Source organism: Nanorana parkeri, unplaced genomic scaffold (genome assembly GCF_000935625.1).
Source record: "Nanorana parkeri isolate BGI_ZX_2015 unplaced genomic scaffold, ASM93562v1 scaffold50, whole genome shotgun sequence".
Classification (NCBI taxonomy): Eukaryota; Metazoa; Chordata; class Amphibia; order Anura; family Dicroglossidae; genus Nanorana; species Nanorana parkeri.
The window spans coordinates 2,069,138-2,086,850 of record NW_017306318.1 but is presented as its reverse complement, the minus strand read 5'-3'; the positions used below and the strand labels follow the sequence as shown (position 1 = coordinate 2,086,850).

Sequence of the window (17,713 nt, the reverse complement as noted above, 5' to 3'; positions counted from 1 at the left end):
CAGGGTTGGTTTATTTATTTTATAATTTGCTTTAATCGCCTTTTTTTCCCAATTTTGCCTTCACAAGCCCATATGTGACAGCATTTGAAGGTGACAAGTTCTCTTTATGGAGACATCAGGGGTCTATTAGACCTCTGATGTCTTTCCTGCCCTCCAATACAGATCATCAAGCACAGGAATGTTCTTCATAGTCTGTATACACAGTATGTTCCCCGGTCTGCTATTTCTCTCCATCCGGATACTGTGTGCTGTGGTGAGACGGGGGGGGGGGGGGAATCATAGCTAGTACAAGTGATCTGGGTGGCTATACAGCACCAGATCACTTATAGTTGTAGCAGCCAGCCATGCCTAATGTCATTGGTTGATAGAAAGCCAGTGACCCTAGCAACCAATGACTGCCGAGGAGGTAGACACCTGACGTCATTAGTTGCTAGGATGCCAGCGATCCTAGCAACCAATAACTGCTGAGGAGGTGGACACCTGACTTAATTGGTTGATTGGATGCCAGCGATCCTAGCAACCAATGACTGAAGCAGAGAGAGGGCCTGCACTGGGTTATGGTCTTGGAGGGCAGTGTATCCACTCTCAGTCAGCCATAACGCAGCACAGATCGGTGATCATGGTCCGGACAGAACTGCCACTCAGTCGGTGTCCGGACTGCAGTCTGCCATTTAGCAATGGCTGTTCTACACTATCCCCGATAGGTCACTTTAATAGTGTTTTTAATGACTTTATATAGAAGCAAGATAATTGTGGGCAGGGAAAAAGAAGACAGAACCCTCAGTGCCATGTGTCCGTGTATGCTGAGCCGCTGTCAGTAACAGAAACGTCTAAGTGTTGGATTCTTTCATTTTCCCCTCCAGCTTGTACATAAAATTTCTCAAAAGGAATTACAAATATAGTCCCATTACCAAGAAGCACAGTATTCTTTCTGGTGACAGGGTCTCTTAAAGTGTATTTTTGTTTCCGGTCTAGGACATAGTGTGGAAGGATTAGACCCCATGTCAGGCTTTTATTGCTGTCTGGGTCTCTGTTGGGGCGTTTCCCCTCTATATGTGATGATGACCATTGTCACTAGAAAGGGAGGGGAAAGCCAACATTTTAAAGTGGTCACATTAACAAGAATAGAGGGGGAATCTTAAATATGGGACACATTTACAACAGGGGACCTACCTCACTTTGGAAATCTATCCTCTTAGTTTCTGTTGTGTCTCCTGAACAGGAAGTAAAGGGAACTCTCCTGCACTGACACACAGGAAGCCGGGATCTAGCCAAAACTACAAACAAACAAAAAAAACCTTCAGGCTTTAGCTAGACTTCAAACATTATAAAACATAGCATTACGATTCTCTGACGTGTCAGAATCTTTATCAGTACTTAACCAAGCACAAATCGGATTTGTAAAATCCTTTTCTTGGAGCCCATTGAAGGACACAAGAATTCTTAGACATCTCCTGTAGGTGGCAGTATAACCTAACAGTATCAGAATGCCTGTGTCGCTCTATTGACAAGAAAGAAAGCAATAATTCAATGCTTTGCACCAAGCCAATAGAACTGAACCAAAATAGAAGACAATGACTCCCTAAATCCATATTGAATGAACTGAAAGGATAAAGCAAATAATAACCTTCCTCCCGTCCTTTCTGCAGCAACCTTACTGCACAGGACTCAACACTCCACACCCAAAAAGGTCCAAACCGAGATGGCGGCTGCACTTCTCTGCACTGTACACACAGCACCATTGTATCCATTCACCTAGAATAGAGGCTGCTTGCAATATGGTACAAAGTGCAGAGGTACCACATAAGTCTTGTACAGGTAATAGAGATCACTGTTATTTGTAAATCACATTAATCCATCAGGAGCAGTTTATTCTTCTCAATAAACAATGTTTCAAAGTAATCACAGTATTCATTCTGGTGACAGGATACTCTGAAGCTAAATTATCACTTACAAAGCAAAGTATTCCAACACCAAGGGTATTACCAATGCGGCAATCTTTTTTAACCTGTGCTGTCAATATTTGACAAGCTTTGTCCTGCCCTCAGCCTGTGATTGGACAGTGAAAAGGAGAAGGAGCAGACGGAGGAGCTCTTCTCTCTGCTCTCTATCAGTATGTTCCTTGGTAGCACATGAGAAAACCTACAATTGGCACTGTAGCCACGTCATCAGTCAGTGCTATCCTCCTATTGTCATCACTGACAGCAGAGCTAAACATTTGCGTATTTTCCGCTCTCGAGTGTAATAGCTTGTACACACGGGATTCACTTTGTATTTGTATTGTGCACAGCAACCTTTACAATGCATTTCCAAAGAGCCAGCAGCTTTGATGAAGAATTTAAAGCCCATCTCTGGGCAAACAAAAAAACCTTCCCTTGCAGAGGGGTTGCCCCTGTACGGCAAGGGTTAACTGCTATTCTATGTCTAGATCAGGGGTGGGCAACCTCGGCACTCCAGCTGTTGTAAAACTCCAAGTCCCATGAGGCTTTGCAAAACTAAAGGCTGCGACACACTGCACGCAAAGCGGTGGCGCACTGCCTTCGCGAGTAGTGTGTCATGTAATTTTCTCCCCAGCACATCAGCTTGCGAGAGCTCGCATAGCTAAGCGTGCCAAGATTAAAAACGTAACCTTTAGCCAAACGAGCTGATTGGCTGAAGGTGCAGTCAATCTACCTGCACTCAGCTCACACACTGCATGCAAAGCTCCGTGCTGGACAGCGGCTTTGCATGCAGCATGTCACGGACTTAACAGCCACCAGCATGACTCCCAGAGGTATAATGGTATTTGTAGTTTTACCACAGCTGGGGTGCCGGAGGTTGCCTTGTCAAGGGGATTGTATAAAGCAGTTTTACTTACCTGATCTCCACTTCCGCTGGCTACAAGACCTTCCACTTGGGCGATCAGAAGCCCACCAACGTCATTACATCTAATGCAGGGACCATAGACCTGCATTAGACGCGAGGACGCAGTGGGGCAGTCCATGAGCCGCAGCACACGGTAGACTAGGTGAGCTCCAATTGCTGGGGATCGAGTACGTAAAACTGCTTTAACCAGCTGCCCTGTGAGCAGTTAACCCTTGCAGTGCGGGGGTAGCCCCACTGCCAGAAGAGGTTTTTATGTCTGCCCAGAGATAGGCCTTCAGCTCCAGTTTAAGAACTTATACACACAGATCTTAACAGCGATTCAAGCTCCACAACTACTTGTAGCCTACAAGCAGCTGGTTTAAAGTGACAGCCAGCACTGTCATTTAAATTTGTGTTATACATCCTCAAAATGGACCTGAGGGTTGCTTTAAAAGCCTCAACTAAGCTGCCTGACGCTTGCAATACACAATGTTCATATGAAGACTGAAAATTGAACCTCTGTGTATCCAAGGTCTTGGTTGCTGGTGCTTTTAAAATGAGCTCTCTGAGGGCTGGGGGGGTGTTAGCTACCCTCAATGTTTTACATTTTAATTCTTAGGTCGGGCCACAGCTCTGACTACCTATGTTGGGGTTCAGTAAGCAAAGGAGACCCTCCAGTCCGTTCTTCAATAAAGTAGGAAAAACACCTTGAAGCAGGAAAAAAAAATGCAGATAGTTCTCTTTGAACTAAGAAGCCAGAGACACCCTTGAAATTTCAAGACAAACTGTGCAAGATGCAGATGACATTTTCTATTTTACACCCAAATGATTGAAGGCCCAAAGATCTCTCTTGGCAACATGCGGTTCATTGTCACCCTCCCTGGCAATTCTTAGCGCTCATGTGTACATCATTTCTGCCATGTGGGACATTTTCTTTGGAATATACAAGTAGTATTCCATGTAACCGGCCAGGTCTTCGATGGTGACATCATCGACAGAGGCCCGGGCCTGCTCCGAGCAGGAGCGAGGGGAGCCAGAGGCGCTGGAGCTGCCGGCATTAGTTCTGTTTTGTAAAGGCTGAGAGCAGTCCTCCTTCACGGTCTTCTCGCACTCCGTGAGCATGTCTCGCAAGCCCGAGAAGGAATAGACTTCCATGTTTTGCCAGTTGTCACACTGGCAATCTTTACCGTTGCAAGTACATTTTGTGGCGGCGCTGAGCTTCGACACAGACTGGAAATCTGAAGGGAAGCCGGCCTTGGAGCTTGTCCCGGGATCCAGGGAAACTGGTATCTGGGTGGAAGTCTCTGATGAAGATAACCCAGAAGGCTCAAGGCCAAATCTCCTGTAGCCATTGCCTTTGAGAGTAGTGCTTGGTGGATCGCTGGTGGCAGAACGACTGATGGCGGGTCCTCCGTCTGAAGCGTCGCAGAGAGTCTTGTGCTTTAGCTGAGTGTTGCAAGACGTCTTTGCGCTGCAGTGTGTAAACTTTGGCGGGTGGAGGACCGGAGATTTGGAGCGTCGCCTGCGAGGTGTTCTGGTGGCTCCTCGTGTAGTTTTTCTGGTTGATCTGAAGGTAGGAAAAAAAAAACCAGCATGTAATAAAGGCCTGAATTAAGAATGGATACATTAAGGATCATTTAGAAAAAGGCAGCTAAAGACAACTTCAGGAGCCTCGAGACTAGGGATGCACGGATACCGGTATTGGTGCCGAAACGGGAGTATCTGGGCGAGTACTCGAACTCACCCAAACGCTCCGCTACCGGAACTTCCGCTCAGAGCAAGATTTCTTCTGACCGGCAGTGCCGTAGGGGAACATGGAGCTAGCTCCCCGTGCGATAAGGAAGCTGGGTGGTGCGTAATGACCCGCCTCCCTGATTGGCTGGGAAGCCGGCTCCATGCTGATTGGCTCACAATCACGTCGGCCAAACATGGAGCAGGCTTCCTGGGCAATCAAGGAGCCAGGCGGCATGTCATTACTCGCCGCCATGGCTTCCCGATTGCCCGTGGAGCCGGCTCCATGCCATTGGAAGCACCGGTATCCGTACTCAGTGCACCAGTATCGGCGCATCCCTACTTGAGACTAATGTTGGGGCAAAGGAGTACTTCCACTGACAGAGACCGCTCATAAAAGTGATATGCTAGCTGCACATTTTAGGGACACTGGCTGCACTGCTCCTGGCCTCTGTCCAGCCATAATGTGAAGTCAAATTCTACAGAGAGCGCGAGAAAATCTCCCAATGGCTGCAGAGAACTCCTCCTTCACGGTCTTCTCGCACTCCGTGAGCATGTCTCGCAAGCCCGAGAAGGAATAGACTTCCATGTTTTGCCAGTTGTCACACTGGCAATCTTTACCGTTGCAAGTACATTTTGTGGCGGCGCTGAGCTTCGACACAGACTGGAAATCTGAAGGGAAGCCGGCCTTGGAGCTTGTCCCGGGATCCAGGGAAACTGGTATCTGGGTGGAAGTCTCTGATGAAGATAACCCAGAAGGCTCAAGGCCAAATCTCCTGTAGCCATTGCCTTTGAGAGTAGTGCTTGGTGGATCGCTGGTGGCAGAACGACTGATGGCGGGTCCTCCGTCTGAAGCGTCGCAGAGAGTCTTGTGCTTTAGCTGAGTGTTGCAAGACGTCTTTGCGCTGCAGTGTGTAAACTTTGGCGGGTGGAGGACCGGAGATTTGGAGCGTCGCCTGCGAGGTGTTCTGGTGGCTCCTCGTGTAGTTTTTCTGGTTGATCTGAAGGTAGGAAAAAAAAAACCAGCATGTAATAAAGGCCTGAATTAAGAATGGATACATTAAGGATCATTTAGAAAAAGGCAGCTAAAGACAACTTCAGGAGCCTCGAGACTAGGGATGCACGGATACCGGTATTGGTGCCGAAACGGGAGTATCTGGGCGAGTACTCGAACTCACCCAAACGCTCCGCTACCGGAACTTCCGCTCAGAGCAAGATTTCTTCTGACCGGCAGTGCCGTAGGGGAACATGGAGCTAGCTCCCCGTGCGATAAGGAAGCTGGGTGGTGCGTAATGACCCGCCTCCCTGATTGGCTGGGAAGCCGGCTCCATGCTGATTGGCTCACAATCACGTCGGCCAAACATGGAGCAGGCTTCCTGGGCAATCAAGGAGCCAGGCGGCATGTCATTACTCGCCGCCATGGCTTCCCGATTGCCCGTGGAGCCGGCTCCATGCCATTGGAAGCACCGGTATCCGTACTCAGTGCACCAGTATCGGCGCATCCCTACTTGAGACTAATGTTGGGGCAAAGGAGTACTTCCACTGACAGAGACCGCTCATAAAAGTGATATGCTAGCTGCACATTTTAGGGACACTGGCTGCACTGCTCCTGGCCTCTGTCCAGCCATAATGTGAAGTCAAATTCTACAGAGAGCGCGAGAAAATCTCCCAATGGCTGCAGAGAACCTCTCCCAATGGCTGCAGAGAACCTCTCCCAATGGCTGCAGAGAACCTCTCCCAATGGCTGCAGAGAACCTCTCCCAATGGCTGCAGCTCCAGTCTGACAATAGTCCCCAAGAACTAGAAGACGCCATTAGCATTTACTACACTCTGAATGGTAGGTCACATTTTCATTTGACAGGTACATATTAAGGAGGAATGGGGTGAGGAGGAAATTGCTATCCATGCTGGGAGCTCTGTGCTGAAAAATGCCAACACCGATCTCCCAGGAGGGAAAACTAATGTATTATTACAGATAACTCCACCCATTCCTTCAGGATTCAAACCCATGTATTTTTTAGATAAGAGATATTAAATGTTGCATTAAAGTTACCCTATCAAGCATTAAAGCGACCCAGTCAAGCAATAAAATAAAACCGGAAGTAGCCTGCAAAAAAAATAAAGTGTCTGACGTGTTGAACTTTTCTCTCTTGCAGAGCACTGGGCACCCTTATAGCCAACATTTGCACATGCGTTGAAAAGCATGCCCTCTGGTTCTTCCCGCTGAGCCCTACCCTACTAGAGGACACAGTAAAGACGTAGTGGTCAATGGAAAGAAACAGCAAAGAGAGTGAGGACAAGCTATTCAACACAGCTGGAAATGCCAAATAGCAGCGGCGCGCCCTGGGCTCTGCATGAGAGCAAATCTTGCACCGCCTGCGGGAGAGGCTTTCCGTCTTATTTGAGAAAGCCAACCGGGACAATGCATGCCAGCACTGAGCACCGGAAAAAAAACTAAAAATGTGTAAAGCATTTATTACAAATAAACCTCTTCTAGGAGAAATATAGGATGTCCTTGCTCAACTGCTCCTGAAATTACTAACTGTCCTCCTGGCATCAATCCTTTCCGTCACTGACACAGAACAAGGAAGCAGACAATGAATATCCAACAACCTCATCTCCATTCTTGTTCTGTTTTAGTCAAAGTTCTGAAGCCAGACATCTAACATTTTCCAAACATGGGGATATCAACGGCTCCCATGCATCTCTCGAGAAAGGTTTCCTTTAAGGAATCTGTAGGCTGCTCCAAGAAATGGTTACAGGCTAGTAAACATCTGTGCTCTACTACATCAGTTTAGGATTAGATCAATCTATAGCTATTCAAACAATGCACAAGCCTTCCAGCATCTCCACATGTTTGCTTTGGCCAAACTTAGCTTGTAGGCTTTTTCTTATCACGGCGGCGTGAGTCACCGAATTATCAGCTACATGGCCCTTAAAAGGGACACTGCTATCCAAACAAATACGAGGAGGGGACATATCACAGAGACTGCATTACCACATACACTAATAAACATTTCTATTGCTTTAGGAAACCACTCAGGTGAGGTGGCCAAAGGACCCAAAAAGTACTCAACTAAAACCCTCACATCTGTACATGTGGTACATTAGTACAACAGTGTTGTACCCCAAGGTCTTTAATGGATGACTTTCTGGTTCACTTAGACCTGTGTTTCTTTAACTGGTGGGTTGCCGCGTGCCTTCCACTGCGCTAGTCGAGAGGATCCTCAGCCTTCCCCTAGCGCAGCACTATCAGTTCTCCCGCCAAACCTGGGAACTCAGCCCAGAGATCTCACCAATAGAGTCTCTGAGAGAAAGAAACGGTCAGGTACATTAACCCTCTGACATCACTGAAATAAGAGTTTTCGGGTGACTGGCTGTTAAAAAGACAAACTGAAATGAAATCCTTCTCCAAACATTTACCCATGCCAGCTATCCTTTAAGCAGCCGAACACTTTTGGCTTGGTGTCTTCCAATGAAGGCCTTCCAGATGCCCGTGTAGTGCAGCCATCGGCGGCAGCAGAAAGAGATGCCGTGCCCCTGAAACATGAAGCACACAATCAATCTACAGATATAAGCCCAGGCATACATTATTATACAACATATTCCCAAAAGCAATATAATCTATCTGCTGCATGGGCTTTACTCTGGTTAGCTATAACCATCTCTACAGATTGTCCCCCAAATTTTCATTCAGCTTTTCAAGAAGCATCTTTTTTTGCCAACAAGTCAATGACTGCAGTTAGGCGCCTTTCACACAGGCGGTCCATAGACTGATCCCCTGCGGAGTCAGATCAGAATGGAAATGGATGTTACATATGTGACATCCGTATCTTTTCCGGTTGTTTTCCTCCATCTTGTAATGAAGAATAAATGGACCCTTGTAATGCTTATGGGAGGCCAGATGTAAACCGACATGCTTCCACCTATATCCGCCCACATTCATTCAGGTCCGCAAAAGGGAACCTGGATGCAAATTTATTGCACTGGTCTGACGAAGCTGAAAAGACCCGACACCCGACCCGACACACATCTGGTTACCATTAGCTGCCCCTAGGGATACATTGGGGTCAGTTTTTGATCTGCCTAATCGGGGTACAAAAATAGACTGTCCGCGTGAAAGAGGCCGCGCGACAATCGGACAGAGCAAGGAGGGAAACATCTCCAGTGAGAGGACCTTGATTGATAGGGTTGTCAGATGTCTCTCTGTCCTTTGTGATTAAAGGGGACCCATCATCAAGCTAACCCCCGATGTATGAAGCTGCCATTTTCTACCTTCCAGGCTAGTCCTGGGGCAGTGAAGTACTGTGAGCTCACTATGAGGGAGGAGAGGGCCCTGAACTAGTGTATAGCTGTTTGCTAAGTGGCCATGAACAAGCAAAGCTTTCCCCTAAAATGACAGGCAGTGAAACATCTACCTAGACATGAGCATGCCCATGTGTGTTTTTTGTTTTTTTTTTACATCAGTCAAAACAGAAACGGCTCATCTGGTCACATATTCTCTTACCTCTTCCCAATCAATGGGAAGGATCAGGACATTGCTCCAGCACGCAGTAAAATCTCTGTGGTGAAGAGTGCTTTATCTCCCACTGGGCTAGCCCCAAGAGGCCTGCTCCTTGCCCAGCATTACATCAAGCCGTAGAATTGGGGCAAAGGTCAGAAAACCAATGGCTACCACTGCTGCCCTATGGTTTTGAAAATGCTAGCAGCCTGGCTGTCATTTTGTACCCTCTTGCTTCAATACTTTGGCTGACTGGTGCAGTATGCAGACAAGGACTAAGTGACTTTTTACTGATCGACAGCGCTGAAAATATCAAACTAGTGTGTCAGAATAACAGCCATTCTCAGCGGAGAGATCCACCACTCTGCCGGAACTTATTCAACATGCACTGGCTATCACACAGAGCCAGGTCTTACCCTTTAGCACCAGGATATTTTAACAGAGCCGGTCCTATATCCCGGAAAGAGTCCCTGTTCAGATTTTGCAGGCTGTGATTGGCTGGAAAACTGGAGCATAGACAACTCAAGCACTGGAGGTCCCACCAGAAAACTAGAACCTGAATGGTCGTGACCAGGTTCGGGAATCATACAAAGCAGTATACATTTGTAGCACAGAACCCTCCTCAGGACTCACCCTTCTGCATCCACGCGCAGTTTCTTAAAAGCGCTTTGAAGGTTCTCCTCGTCGCCGTCCTTGGCCTCCGATTCCATCACTGACTAGTGCAGGCGAATGTGAAAGCAAGAACCGCAGTAGCAATCTACAGCGAAACAGAAGGAGGAAGATGGTCAGAAGACAAAGGTCCCTTTATATTTACACGATGTGCACAAAATCTGTCTGAGAAGTCAGAAAACAATAAAGAAAAGGCGAGGGCTTCACACGTCTTCTCTTCAAACCATACATGGTGCCCCAGCCCAGACTGACAAATAAATAGCTCAGTGTTCTGGGATGTAACAAAGTATGCCGATTCCCCTCGAAGATATAGCAGCAGGCACAACTTTTGTCTTTTCCAAGCAGCTAATGTCCCAAATTCTGTAATACAGACCAGATCCACCAAGACTTAAAGGAGACCTATGGGGAGAGGAATATGTAGCTTGCCCAATGTTGACAGCCCTTTAAATATGTTGTAGTACCAGAGCTCACCAGCAGATGACACTGCAGACAAAACCTCCTCATACATGATACAATCTCTGTACTATCATATCTAGATTTACCAAAACAATGCAATATGAGGTCAACACGAATCAATCCATTTAGTCTAAAACTAGTCACTACATAGGAGGAGCTGCATAATCACATTGTAATGTGTGTGGTCAGCTTTACTGCAGATCTCTGCCACAAGACGTTCTAGGACCATGCAAGAGAGGATTCCTCAGACCCAATAAACTCACCCAGTCACCAGCACAAGCAAAAAGGTGGTCAGGTTACAATAGCGATCGTCTCTCTAGATCCCTGCTGCCCGAGGGACGCACGCAGCCCATTTGTACTTGCTGTTTGGCCCTTTGCAGAGCCAGCAGTGGAAGCATTCATGTGTAATGAGGCTATAAGGACAGTGATCTCTAGCAGTCTCATGTAACATGTCTCCTGTAGAATGTATTCAGTCTCCTATCACCCCGTTTGCATCTTTGCAACCTCTGACCGTCTCTTCTAATAGGTCGGAAAGTTTTCTGCAGGATACTGAATATTACATGCAGCCCTTTGGAGATGTCAGGGGCCATGATAAAGCCCCCTACACCTTGAAATCGGACAACCACTGCACTGCATAGTGAACCAGCATCATGAGCTGTGTCCGGTGAGCTGCTGCAGGAAGCAGTATAGGTAAAGCAGACGTGATCTCAGTGAATCAGCAGTAATACTCCAGAAATCTGCTTTTACTTTCACTTCAACATGGACAAATCTAGAAGCCTTTATACAACCCAACCGAGGTCTAGACACAGGACAGCAATTGGCAGACTTGTAAATGATCATTTACAAGTCTGGACTTTCCATAAACAGGTAATCATGTCTGCTGACAAGACACGTATGGAAAAGAAGCTCCTGCTGTCCATGGAACATAATGATCTGCCGACACCCTGCCATTACTTACCCATCAGACGTCAACCTACCACGGAGGAGGAAATGTGCTGCAAGAAACTTCCCCCTGCATTATTTCTATTGGCCAGCAGTACACGCCCCCTCCCAGGGAATCACATGATGGGAGCACATGACCGTGCATAATAAACAAGCCTGTGTGGATTCAGATTGATAAGCTGGTGCCATGCTAAATATGTTAAGTAGAAGATGATTCACTCCCCTGACACATGACAAACAATGATTTCATATTGAGACAATGGATCACTTCCCGTAATCAGTGGTGACAAACAAACAACTCTTGTTGGACAGTAAAGGGAATCTGATATCCTAATGAGCAATCAACTAACCTAGAATGTCTATAAGCAGAGCTCCTCTGATCTGTAAACACAACCTAGGAATGGTTTTATTTTCTGACACTGGAAGTACAGCTAGGCAATTTACTAAACCAGACACCCAGGTCAATTTGTCTGTGCCGGTCCAGCTCCAAGATCACCGAGAGTCAGCAAGAGCCATGTGTGTCTGTGACCCCCCCGCTCAGAGATCACCGAGAGTCAGCAAGAGCCATGTGTGTCTGTGACCACCCCGCTCAGAGATCACCGAGAGTCAGCAAAAGCCATGTGTGTCTGTGACCACCCGGCTCCGAGATCACTGAGAGTCAGCAAGAGCCGTGTGCGTCTGTGACCACCCCGCTCCGAGATCACTGAGAGTCAGCCAGAGCCGTGTGTGTCTGCGCCCACCTCGCTCCGAGATCACGGAGAGTAAGCAAGAGCCATGTGTGTCTGTGACCACCCCGCTCCGAGAGTCAGCAAGAGCCGTGTGTGTCTATGACCACCCCGCTCCGAGATCACGGAGAGTCAGCAAGAGCCGTGTGTGCCTGCGCCCACCCCGCTCCAAGATCACCTAGAGTAAGCAAGAGCCATGTGTGTCTGTGACCCCCCCGCTCCGAGATCACTGAGAGTCAGCAAGAGCCATGTGTGTCTGTGACCACCCCACTCCATCACGGAGAGTCAGCAGGAGCCATGTGTCTGTCTGTCTGTGACCACCCCGCTCCGAGATCACGGAGTCAGCAAGAGCCGTGTTTGTTTGCGCCCACCCCGCTCCGAGATCACGGAGAGTCAGCAAGAGCCATGTGTGTCTGTGACCACCCCGCTCCGAGATCACCGAGAGTCAGCAGGAGCCATGCGTGTCTGCGCCCACCCCGCTCTGAGATCACGGAGAGTCAGCAAGACCCATGTGTGTCTGTGACCACCGCGCTCCGAGCTCACAGAGAATCAGCAAGAGCCATGTGTGTCTGTGACCACCCCACTCCGAGATCACGGAGAGTCAGCAGGAGCCATGTGCGTCTGTGACCACCCAGCTCCGAGATAACTGAGGCCCCGTTCACATCGCGTTTGTCGCGCGATATCGCGCAAATGCTTGCATTGAGCAAGCTTGAATCGCGGCTAAATCCGCTCCAAAGGGTCCTGCTGTAGCGACGCACGACCCGAGACAGCAGGACCCTTTGCCCCATTGGAGAGCGATATCGTGCGGTTAATTGCCGCGATATCGCGGGAATTACCGCGCGATAAATCGCTCAATGTGAACGGGGCCTGAGAGTCAGCAAGAGCCATGTGTGTCTGTGACCACCCCGCTCCGAGATCACGGAGAGTCAGCAAGAGCCATGTGTGTCTGTGACCACCCCGCTCCAAGATCACTGAGAGTCTGCAAGAGCCATGTGTGTCTGTGACCACCCCGCTCCATGGTCACAGAGAGTCAGCAGGAGACATGTGTGTCTGTGACCACCCCGCTCCAAGATCACTGAGAGTCAGCAGGAGCCATGTGTGGGTGTGACCACCCCGCTCCAAGATCACTGAGAGTCAGCAGGAGCCATGTGTGTCTGTGACCACCCCGCTCCATGATTACAGAGTCAGCAGGAGCCATGTGTGTCTGTGACCACCCCGCTCCATGATCACTGAGAGTCAGCAGAAGCCATGTGTTTCTGTGCAATTTTAAGAAACTGGTGGAATAGGCGCTTCTATTTATACCAGGAATGCTTTTAAAAAACGAAGGCGTCAGCTGTAATGTTTTAGGAGCACGGTCTGCCTGGCCCCTGGGATTTATGAGGCCCATCATGACTGATGATGAACAATGATAATGATGGGGGAATGCGGCTTTTAATCTGCTATTCCTCAGAATACAAGTACTTCACACGTCGGTTTGCTCACAGCAGCCACATCAATGAAACGGCTGCTGATCCCCATAATGAGGCCTGGCAGGATCACGGTATTCCTCAATCGTCTTCACAACACAAGTTCGGGGAGCTCATTAACACGACAGTCATGGTAGTTTAAGTGGCCACCTCTGTGGCTTTAGTCGGAGATCATGTTTAATGTTTATCTGTGGTCACAACCCTGACCGGACCGGGACCAATGTTACTAAGGAACCCAACAAGACCTTGGATAAGAGACCCGGGCACTTATTTATCAATGTGTTGCCTCGGAGCCTCCAGTCAGGATCACGCCTGCTTGGCATGACAGTAAAAGCCTGGATTTCATTGGCTGCTATGAAGCTACAGACAGTGCACAACTTAAGTGTTGGCCATAGTGACCAACCAGCTCACCCTTCTATCTTCTCATAGGACGCTGACTAGCGGGGTTCTACATCACAGATGAACCTGTGGGTGGAAAAAATATACACACCTTTCCCCAAGGTGATCTCATCTGACCACCAACAAGATGCCAAGTAGCCAAAACCTTGTGAGAACAGGAATGTCTTCAAGAAATTTGGGCCACTCAACATTTACCCAAATCTGGCCTGAAAGTGCTGGACATCACCTTTGACCAAGGCACTGCAGGAAGAAGCCAGGGAAAGGCAAGTATACTAAATCCCCCCACCCACCCTTTTCCCATTCACCCAGCATTTTAGGGAGAAGGGGCCCCCTTAAATAAGCAGACCTGATCACAGAGGGGGAAGTGGCACCTTCAGCAAGCCTTTTGCAAAGTTCCTTACCTGGAGATCCTGCCAGTAACAGCACTTCCTGTTGCAGGTTGACAACACTAAACTCTAAACTCACAATTAGCATCAGTGTTGTCAGCCTGCTATGTGTTGTCCTTCAGTTGATTGTTGGATTTTCTATCTTGTGGGTCGAATGGGCAGCCCAATGGCCAACTAAGGATGCATGCACACCAGACAGCAGTTTTGCATTGTCAGTCTGAAACAAGAAATGCTGTTACTGGTGGAATCTCCAGGTAAGAAGATTCACAAAAAGGGACTTGCTGAAATAAACTGGACACAGTAATGCCAAATAACAAAACATTGGGGCTTTATCTACACTTTAAGTGAACCTCCAGCCAGTTGCATAATTTTGGACACAGCAAGAAGGGTTAGAACAGGGGTGGACAAACTCCGGCCTTCCAGCTGTAGTGGAACTACAAATCCCATGAGGCTTTGCAAGATACTCCCAAGACAGGAGGCACGACTCCCAAGACAGGAGGCACGACTCCCAAGACAGGAGGCACGACTCCCAAGACAGAGGCACGACTCCAGGGCCAACGATTTTTTTCATAATCGATTAGTTGGCCGATTCATCGATTAGTTGCATTAAAAAATCTCTCCCCCCATAATCAATTAGTTGGTTGCAGCCCTGCACGACTCCCAGGGCACATGCACGACTCCCAGGGCACATGCACGACTCCCTGTTTCACCACAGCTGGAGGGCCAGAGTTTGCCCATCCCTGGGTTAGAAACTCTAATGTTTCAGTGCTCTCTGTAACCCCATTAGTGACATTTCCCCTCACTTCCTGTTCCGGTGACAACACTGGCACCAGGGCAGAAACTGAAGGACAGTCTCCAACAGGGCCATAGACTGCAATAAAAAGACTCCAGTTACTGGACCAGGGTAAGGCTAGAACAGCAGTCAGCTTTTTTTTTTTATTGGTGCGTCCCCATTTGGGGATTTTCCCTCACTTCCTGTCAGTAAACAAAATCTTCACAGTGAGGACACGGGACAATATTTGGAGAGAGAGTTGGATTTTGCCAAGGCTGCACACCGGGAATCTACCTCCAAATACAAGTGTGGTGGTGAGGTGCGGATTGTGCCCAGGCATGTCATCACAGCGCTATACAAGGGAAAGGACAAAGTTCACAAGTCACCAGTTGCACAACGTGCACACAATCACGACATGCCAGCTTGCTTTAGTAATGCATATCGGAGACGTGAGAACAACACCCTGTGATTATCCATGAGCCGCACAGCAAACCATGCAGAACATCGAAGGACTATTATGCAACAAGGAGGCCACAGAAGAAATCACAAACAAAAAAATCCCAGGAGCCAGGTCGCCAATGCTCCACAAAGTTACACCCGGCGCCGAAGTTTGGAGGTTTTCTCTAGTTGTTGTCAATGGATTTGACCTCTGGATTCATTATGAATCTGTCCACCCCTGGACCTATAGTATATTAGGACTGTCCAGCCCTCTAATGATAACCTAGAAACAATGTGTTCCATCTACAGGAACAGGACGTGAGGGGAAATCTCCCCAAAAGGAGACACAGGCAGCAATAAATACCTTTGGGCTGGGTTTGGGCTTCAAGGTGCCTATAGGCATTAGATGTCTCCTGATGCAGCCATAGTCCCTCGTATTCCTCTGTGAGATACCTACAGGGGCCTCCATCTAAGGCTCAGAGAGTCAATGAGGAAACTTTGTCCTAGCACTATGTCTATGGGGCAACAAAGCCACTATCCAGTATAGTAATGACATAGCCAGCACTAATACCTGACAGTGATTGGAGCGTGCCACACATCTAACCCACCCTAATGGTTTCATCTGAACTTCTCCTTTTCTCCATGCAAGTCAATATTAATCCAAGAGCAACCCATACCCTAATGATTTGCAACTCAGTAGCAACCCATATGCTAATCAAAGACAACAAAAAAGCAACCAATATTTAAAATCATAGACAACACAGAAGCAACCAATATTTAAATCATATACAACTCAGAAGCAAGCCATACGCTAATCATATGCAAGTCAGAAGCAACCCATACGCTAATCATAGACAACACAAAAGCAACCCATGCAACTCAGTAGCAACCCATACACTAATCATAGACAACACAAAAGCAACCTGTACACCAGGGATGGGCAACTTCGGCCCTCTAGCTGTGCTTGAACTACAAATCCCAGCATGCCGCTGCTCCTGGGAGTCACGCCTGTAACAGTCAGTCTTGCAATGCCTCATGAGACTTGTAGTTCCACAACAGCTGGGTGGCTGGAGTTGCCCACCCCTGACAAACTAAACATGCCGTCTCTCACGTCTGCCTCCACACCCACACTGTTCGGTTTTAGCCGTAAAAAACTTTTTATTGCCTGTGACACCATCACTTTTCTCTCTCATCACTGCCGACGTCATTTCCAGCACTACATATCCCAAAATGCTTTGGGAGCGTTATGGTCAGTGAAAGGTAGGTAATGTGATCACCAGCTACGCCTGACATAGGAGGTAAAGGAACGGCAGCACTCCGTTCACATGCAGGCATAGTCTTGGGATCAAAGATGGAGTGCTACCTGTAGGAGCAGTAGCGGTTATCGTGGGGGTTCTCTCCAGATCCCTCCCAGAACCCTAAAACATAACAGGAAGTTGGACTGTTTGCAGGAAAGAGAAGAAAGAAAAGGTTTCCCTTGCAGAGCTCAGTATGGAGAAGTGGAGTCAGTGTTTACATCCCAATGTAAAAATACTCAGATTACACAAGATGGAAAATATGATGGAAGGTTCCTTCCTGGGACTGGCTGCTCCCACTGCCCAGGATACACTACAATGTCAGGACAGCATGTTACATAGACATACACAGAGCCCGGCCACACAACTGACATGCAATGACTGCCGGGCTGGACCCTACATTGCCCCTTCACCTATCATACCCCCTTTCTGCTCCCCAAGCTATTGCCCCTTTCCATCGCAGAACTTAGCAGGAAAATACAAATGATGTTTATTATTTTGTAGATTTGTATATGTATATTATACATTTATAGTACACGTAGGAGAGAAGTGCAGGGGGTGGGATGAAGGCAGTACACGTAGGAGAGGAGTGCAGGGGGTGGGATGAAGGCAGTACACGTAGGAGAGGAGTGCAGGGGGTGGGATGAAGGCAGTACACGTAGGAGAGGAGTGCAGGGGGTTTTTCCCCATCACAGAAATGTCCCCCAACACCTCCTTATTGCTCCCGTGTCCTCAGATATCACCCCAAAACACCCCCATTATCTCTCCCAATCACCTTCCATTATGTCCATTTGACCCCGCTCACAGTTCTTTGGCGGCCAAGTGTTTATTTTGGCCTTTACATAGCCCCCCGCAGTCACCCCCTCCCAGGCCCCACTCTCACCATGTAGGCCGCTCTCGGCGGGTTCTTCGCAGGACCGTCGCTGATTGCGCACAACACCCGGCAGTGACTATGCAGCCTGACTCCGGATGACGTCACCTGCCCACAGCCATAGAAACCAAGAACAACACGGGATAGAGCGTCCCCGTAATGCGGTGACAGCAGCGCGTGACCAGCTTGCGTTCCACGCCTCGTCCCAGGCTGGAAAG

At 48.3% G+C, this 17,713-nt stretch overlaps 2 protein-coding genes across 2 annotated transcripts; both read right to left on the bottom strand.

Moving 5' to 3' along the window:
- Positions 1 to 3,568: 3,568 nt before the first annotated feature.
- LOC108802382 (oxidative stress-responsive serine-rich protein 1-like) lies at positions 3,569 to 4,660 on the bottom strand. Its single transcript, XM_018574248.1, has 2 exons — positions 4,605 to 4,660; positions 3,569 to 4,411 (listed from the first exon to the last, which is right to left on the bottom strand). The coding sequence occupies exons 1-2, from the start codon at positions 4,658 to 4,660 to the stop codon at positions 3,742 to 3,744; spliced, it is 726 nt and encodes a 241-aa protein (XP_018429750.1). The 3' UTR covers positions 3,569 to 3,741.
- A 387-nt stretch (positions 4,661 to 5,047) lies between these two features.
- On the bottom strand, positions 5,048 to 17,646 carry LOC108802370 (oxidative stress-responsive serine-rich protein 1-like). Its single transcript, XM_018574237.1, has 4 exons — positions 17,508 to 17,646; positions 9,710 to 9,833; positions 7,999 to 8,115; positions 5,048 to 5,576 (listed from the first exon to the last, which is right to left on the bottom strand). Exons 2-4 carry the CDS (start codon positions 9,784 to 9,786, stop codon positions 5,048 to 5,050), a joined length of 723 nt encoding a protein of 240 aa, XP_018429739.1. The 5' UTR covers positions 9,787 to 9,833; positions 17,508 to 17,646.
- Between the last annotated feature and the right edge of the window lie 67 nt (positions 17,647 to 17,713).

What these genes read in the sequence shown, in the direction of transcription:
- LOC108802382 (XM_018574248.1), bottom strand. Translation starts at nt 4,660, where the DNA reads ATGTTCCCCTACGGCACTGCCGGTCAGAAGAAATCTTGCTCTGAGCGG. An exon ending in TGCTCTGAGCGGAAGTTCCG is followed by an intron (nt 4,412 to 4,604) that starts GTAGCGGAGCGT and finishes TCCTACCTTCAG; the next exon opens with ATCAACCAGAAAAACTACAC.
- LOC108802370 (XM_018574237.1), bottom strand. Translation starts at nt 9,786, where the DNA reads ATGGAATCGGAGGCCAAGGACGGCGACGAGGAGAACCTTCAAAGCGCT. An exon ending in CTGCGCGTGGATGCAGAAGG is followed by an intron (nt 8,116 to 9,709) that starts GTGAGTCCTGAG and finishes TTCATGTTTCAG; the next exon opens with GGGCACGGCATCTCTTTCTG. An exon ending in TTAAAGGATAGCTGGCATGG is followed by an intron (nt 5,577 to 7,998) that starts GTAAATGTTTGG and finishes TCCTACCTTCAG; the next exon opens with ATCAACCAGAAAAACTACAC.